The sequence below is a fragment of the Antrostomus carolinensis genome, unplaced genomic scaffold (assembly GCF_000700745.2).
Source record: "Antrostomus carolinensis isolate BGI_N321 unplaced genomic scaffold, ASM70074v2 scaffold32791, whole genome shotgun sequence".
NCBI classification, from domain to species: domain Eukaryota; kingdom Metazoa; phylum Chordata; class Aves; order Caprimulgiformes; family Caprimulgidae; genus Antrostomus; species Antrostomus carolinensis.
In genome coordinates, this window is record NW_010295404.1 from 5,864 (window position 1) to 12,143 (window position 6,280).

Consider the following 6,280-nt stretch of genomic DNA (forward strand, 5'->3'; position numbering starts at 1 on the left):
CAGCCCCTGGTTGCATTCAGTTGCCCTTGGGAAGTGTCCAGCCTGGTCCCCTGCCCTGCCCAGCCCAAGCCCCCAGAAGGTGCTGCCATGGGAACATCCAAAACTGATGTGAGCTACAGCACTGCAGCCTGCTGTGCAAAAGGGCTTGGGGCACCAGGACTCCTGCAAGCAGAGGCAGGCTGGGTCGGGCGCCCCTCCAGGGCATGGGCAGAGTGCCTGCTCTGTGGGTCAGAGGAAAGGGAGCTGGAGTGATGCACGAGTGCCTGCTGCTCTTGCCTTGGTGGAGCTCCCTGTCACCACAGTCTGCACTCTGCTCTGCTGAGCCAGCAAGAGTGCTGGGCCCCCTCCTCCGGGAAGCAATAACACTGCTGGCAGGGCAGCTCCTGGGCAGGCAGGCAAAAAAGCTCCTCTCGGCCTCTGACCCTGCAGCAATGCCCACTGCTAGCACAAGGTGACATTTTTTTCTTCCAAGCAGTGGCTTTTCTGGCACAAGCTCACATGACATCAGGGCTGTGGCCCACCCACCAAGGGATGAGGCCAAGAAGAGCACTGTGGGGATTCTGGCACTTGCTCCTTCCTTGTTGGTACCGTCACTGCCAGCAGCCCCTCAGCAGCAGGAACTGGCCAGGGCCACAGTGACTCTGCCACTGGCACTTTGCTGGAATCCTGCAGGCAGTGGTGGCACCAACACGAGGGAGGCAGAGGAGCAGGCTGCCATTGCTGGCCCACAGGCAGGCTCACACTGTCCTTGCTGTGAGGAGAGCGTGTTTTGGTGCAATAATTACCCCTGCACTATGGGAAGCCCCGTTCAGTTCCTTTTTACCTACTGTCATTGCATGTACAGACCAAATCACCAAGAGTGTGGTTGTGCTTTTGGGAGACATTTCACTTTTTCTTTCCAGCCCCCAACCTCAGACCGCTTGTCCTTTGGGTTACACCACCTCTGTTCCAAGTGCCACCTGCCCTCCCAGCGCCAGGAGCGTGTCGATGCAGTATTCCATAAGCAGTGTGGGGCACGCACAGCTTGCACTCGAACTGGGGATTGGTTTTTTTGTAATTAATGTACTTGAAGGCTTTCCAAGCTCCCCGTGGAGTTGTACTGTTGCTGTACTGTGAGCTAAGTGTCCTTGTTTTCTATGTAGATCTTGACCCTGGCTTGCTCTGTCTCACTGGGCTGGATGACACTGTATGTTGCCTCTTTTCTCCTTCACCCTTTCCCTTCCTGCTAGCCTCCCTTTCTTCTCCCAAAGCTTTGGGTGCAAAACAGCTTCCCATTTTGTGGAATTTTTATGTAGAATAAACATTTGTAACTGTAAAGTTCTGTCTGGCACCTCTGCGTTTCAGGGGAAGTGAGGAGGTGTTGGGGAACAAGGGCAAGGATGCAGACAACCCCAGCACCCTGGGAGCACTAAACCATACAGGATGAGCCTGATACGAAGCGCTTGCAGGAGCAATCGCCACAGGAATAACACTTCTGCCAGGAGGAGGATTTGCCCTCATGTGACACATACTTTTATACTGCCTGACTCCCTGCCTGCAGGTAGAGGGGAAGCTGGCAGGGAACTAGGTGCTGTATTCCCACCTCAGTACTCCCCTGCACTGAGGGCAGGACACAGGAGACCAGCAACACTTCTGACCCATTGACTGTTTAGTGAGGAGGCTGGGTATAATGTTCTGGCTCACCTGGAGCTCCAGATGGCTCACTGCACTCTCAGGAAGATAAGCAATGGCACTGCAGACACCAAGTGGCCAAAGCATTGTCTGACAGTCTACCTTCACCAGGAAAACAAGGCTGGAAGCTTTGCAGTTGACTGCTGGGCAGCACCCAAACCAGTTTACACCTTCAAGAGCCATTGTCTCAGCACGTCCCAGGCCTGGGGTGCTCATCTGTGCCATCCACAGGAGGCTCACTGGAGGAACCAACACACCATCTTCCACACCAGCAGTGTCCACAGCAATTCAGAAGCGAGGGCGGCGCTTTCGACCCGTGTATTTCGTGTCTGCTCGCACTTCCCTGTGGAGAAAAGCAGAGAACAATCCACAGGTCATTCTGGGAGGGGAAGTGGGTTTGTGGCAGGAATTTGAACAGGTGACAGCAGACCAGACCAGCACAGCCAGCCTCAGCTGAACTTACTTGCCCTGTCGTCGTCTACGCTCCTTCTTCTCAAGGATCCAGTCCCGGCTTTTCTTCACAGACTTGCCCTTGGTGTTTCTGAACCGTGTCCTACAGAGAAAGCAGAGAGCAGCTGGAGAGAAACTGAGGTGTGCGGGCAGAGTTTTCTGCCCTGGAGGATTGGCCTCCCAGAACTGGGCATGCCCTCTGCCTCATAAAACCAGTGAGTATCTCTCCCACCACCCCTGGGATGAAAGAGGCTCAGCCAGCACTGGGGCAGGTGCCCCAACAGTCCAAGTCCTGGTGCACTGGGGGAAGAGGCTGCTTCCAGCCCCGGCTCTGAGCTGAGGGATACCCAACCCTCCACAGGCTGCAGCAGGCCAGCACTGCCCTGGGCCATATCTGACACACCAGCAGCACACTGGGCTCTGGGATCTCGGGGGGAATACAGGCTCAAGCACAAACCACCTTCCCCTCCTCTGCTCTACTTCAAACAAAGCTGAGCCTGTGTCTTCCCAACAAGTTGCCAGTTCTGCTATTGCCCTCCAAGACCAGGTACCCCCAGGACTAAGTCAGCAGAGAATAGCAGTGTAAGAGGCAGGAAAACACAGCAGCCACAGGCTCCTGGCAGCCATGACGACTTTCCTCTGTTTTTTGTTCTCTGTCTCTCCCACTGGCTGCAAGAGGGGCTCCTCCCTGCACCGCTACCATGGGAGGAGACCTGGCCAGCTGGAGAAACCCCCGCAGCCACAGATAAGCAAAGAATTTGACAGCAGAAGAAAGGGAACACCAAGCTTCAGGCACAGCAGCCTCAGCCTGCCTCCCCAACAAAAAACAAACAAACAAACAACAACCATGCTTGCTATCACCAGCACTTCCCCCCCTCCCACAAACATTCCCCCTCCCATCACCACAGGCTGAGGTTACAGCACTGAGCTGGAGAGCCAGGTGCCAGACAGAAAGCTCACCTCAGACTGAACGCTCAGCTGCAGCTCTAGGGTATGGACCAACAACAGCCCACGACACCATAGCAGTGCCCATCTGGGCTGCTAACGGTCCTCCCAGTCCCTTCCCTTCAGTCAGTTCTCACATGGCAGCACCGTGGTCCTCAGTCAGCAAAACCCAGCCTTTACACCCGCCCCACTCCTCACCTGAGGAGAACTTGCACCTTCACCCACTACACGATACCTCTCATTGGTGAACTTTGCTTGGTGTATCTCTTCTCCACCAGCACAGTCAGTACCAAGGCCCTGAAAATCAAAATTGGGAAGTTTTGCTCTCCTCTGGAGCAAACAGAGCTAACAGTCATGCCATCTGAATTAAGTGGAACCCCGAGCTCTGCAAGGGGAAGGATTGGAGTGGCAACAAACTGGTCTTCTAGAAATTGTGTCAAAGAAACCAGATCTCAGGGGGAGCAGGGGTTGGTGAGACTGACAGCAAATGTATAAACCAAGTCACATCTGCACGTGCAGAGCTGCCTGGCTCCCACACTATGACTTCCTTGCCCACAGCTCTTCCACATCACCCAGCAGCCAGGAAGGCAACTCTGCTGCCTTGCGGAACTCCTCACCTTTGGTAATGTGCCAGATACCCCAACAAAGAGACAAAGGAAGAACCTGAAAGAACAAGAATAAGAAGCATGAAGCTGGGATTCAGTATGGAATTCCCAGTCCGCAAACAAGACTGAAATAGTTTATAACACAGTCAGATCTAAGCTGTGACCTGTGTCCAGGACTATCATGAGAGAGAGAACAGTTCGGGGCAGGGGAGAGGGTGGAGGAAAATCACTGCTAAACCCAGACCCTACCCCAAACACACACATACACAGAGATACAAGACTCACTTCTTGGCTTTGGCACTGTTGGGGTAATCTACCACCATTCCCCCAGTAAAGCCAGCTCTCATGGCTTGGGCCGTGATGAGCTCCAGCTGGAAACAAGCAGATGCAGAAGTTATTTAGCCATCACCTACAAGCAATGCCCAAGAGACCTCTGGGCTCCACCACAGCAAACTGCACATGCCAAAAATGGGTCGTTTCTGCTCCTGTTAACTCTGCACCAAGCTCCCAGTTCTGCAGTACCATCTGGACACCAGTCCACCGCCTTTCTTTGGCTCTCCCTGCTCCTCAGCCTAGCCTGGGTTAATCAGTGCTGCAGACTCTCTGGGAGATGGATACTGGGCTGGATTTTCCAGCCCTGTGGAGTTACAGTACAGTGCTGATGACTACAGGCCAGTCTTCAAACCCAGCCACACAGGGGAGAGAGGGCAGCACATTCAGATCATGTCCTGTCAATTTCTTTTATTTTAAGGCTCAGTCCAAGACAATGTGTGAAGCAACAAAAATTGCACAGGGCATTTGCCTTATAGGTTTTTTCTGGGCTCCTGAAGAGCTTTACAGACAGCAGGAAGAACAGAGACACAGACCCAACGGGGAGAAACATGATGCATTCAGAGCCCCAAACAGCACACAACCTCTCTGTCTGGCTCTGCCTGCACCTCTTTCCCACTGACTGATGTCCTGTACCTGTTCCGAGTTCTCGGGGTACAGCTGCAGGACAGCTCGGGATCCTTGGGCCTACAGGAAATAAAGTCAGTCACAAACATGTCTTAGTGCAGGCAACCCCTCTAGTCACGCAACTCCTAGCACCCACCTCCCCAAAGCCTTCTGGAGAACTTTCCCCAGGAGAGGTGCTCAGACTGCAGAGCCAGCTCCTCCACAGCACAGGGGAACAGCAGGGATCAGAGAAGCGTGAGAGACTGTGCAGGCAGGCAAGGAGACAGGAAATGGGCACTCCTGCCACTCCTCTGTTTCAGAGCAGCATTTACTTAAAATATCTTGCTAAAATGTACCAGCAAGGATGTAAAAGCAGGCAGAGGCCTGACTGGGAGAGCACAGCACTTACCAAGGCAGTATAAAGAGTTGAGAAGAATCGATAAAGGCGTTTTGGAGGGCTGTGCGATTTCTTATCAGCATTACAAAGCCACTGCACTGCAGAGATACTGAGAAAGAAAACAAGTCCCCTGGGACACTGAGCCATCGATTCTTTCACAGCCTGTTGTCTCCCTTTGAGCTTACATCCAGCACTAAGCGTGTGCAAGGCTTCACAGAAACGATTTAATTTCATCCGTGTAGCTTTGCCTTCTGTTTTGCAGTTACACAAACCCCTCTGAAGACTCACTGTACCACAACCCAACAGGGCACAGTAGTTATTCAAGCACAAAAGAATCACCAAGCCTTTAGGCCAGGTGCTCAAATAAGTCAAGTGCTTAGCTGTGGCCCTTGCATGGCCATGCAGGTTTTGCCAATAAGCAATCCCAAACAGAGCGTTCGGATCAGCAACAGACAGTCCCTGCTCCTTCCCAGCACCTTTCTGAGATATTCTCTAAGCAAAAAACTTTCTGTCCCCTTCATCCCAAAATCAACCATCAAACCTTTGATCCAGGGACTGAGCTTGTAGCTGAACAATGGTACAGACGTACTTTCTGTTTTCCTCCTCGGATCAGGCCTCAACCCTCCCGATAATATCCCCAGTTTCATTTTATTTATTTCAGTAAACTTCCTAGCTCACCAGCAAAAAACCAAAAAAACCCAAAAAAACCCAAGCACACGACTTGGGAAACGGCTGTTGGGAGCTGCTGCCACCACCCTGAATCTCAGCAGCTTATCCCAAAGGGGTGGAGTCAAGTTGCATGGAACAAATAGAGCGACTGATAAGGACAGTCACACTCATCTGTTACCCACCACACACGACCACGTGTACGGTACAGACAATGCAGTTACGTGAAGCATCGAGAGAGCTTGATAACGTACATAAACTCACCTGATACAGCCATCAAACATGCCAGGCCTGAAGGGAATGCCGTGACCCACATCTGCAAGGAGAAGGTCTCCTTCCACCTCCCTCTCCACGGCCACTTCTGCACAGAACAGAGCGTGGCTCAGGCAACCAGCTCCCTCTTTTGGGGACCACCTCTGAGGTGAGGCAAGGGTGGCAGAGGAGGAGGGCCCGCTCACCTAGCATGGCAGGGCTGATGTCCATGCCAATCCAGTAGTGACCCTCATCAGAGATGTAATCCCCGCTCAGCCCAGAGCCACAGCTGAAGGGAGGAAGAGGGGAAAGCGCAGGGATGACGGGCCTGGTCTGAGGGTCACCCCGGCCAGCGGCC

At 53.1% G+C, this 6,280-nt stretch overlaps 1 protein-coding gene across 1 annotated transcript; it reads right to left on the reverse strand.

Annotated features, from left to right (window-relative positions):
* Positions 1-1,772: 1,772 nt before the first annotated feature.
* Positions 1,773-6,267, reverse strand: BUD23 (BUD23 rRNA methyltransferase and ribosome maturation factor; the record flags this gene model as incomplete). Its single annotated transcript, XM_010177981.2, has 9 exons — positions 1,773-2,014; positions 2,135-2,224; positions 3,302-3,363; positions 3,684-3,729; positions 3,957-4,042; positions 4,638-4,688; positions 5,017-5,113; positions 5,935-6,031; positions 6,129-6,267. Coding segments are annotated over 9 exons (723 nt in total), but the record flags the coding sequence as incomplete, so codon positions are not given.
* Positions 6,268-6,280: the final 13 nt, after the last annotated feature.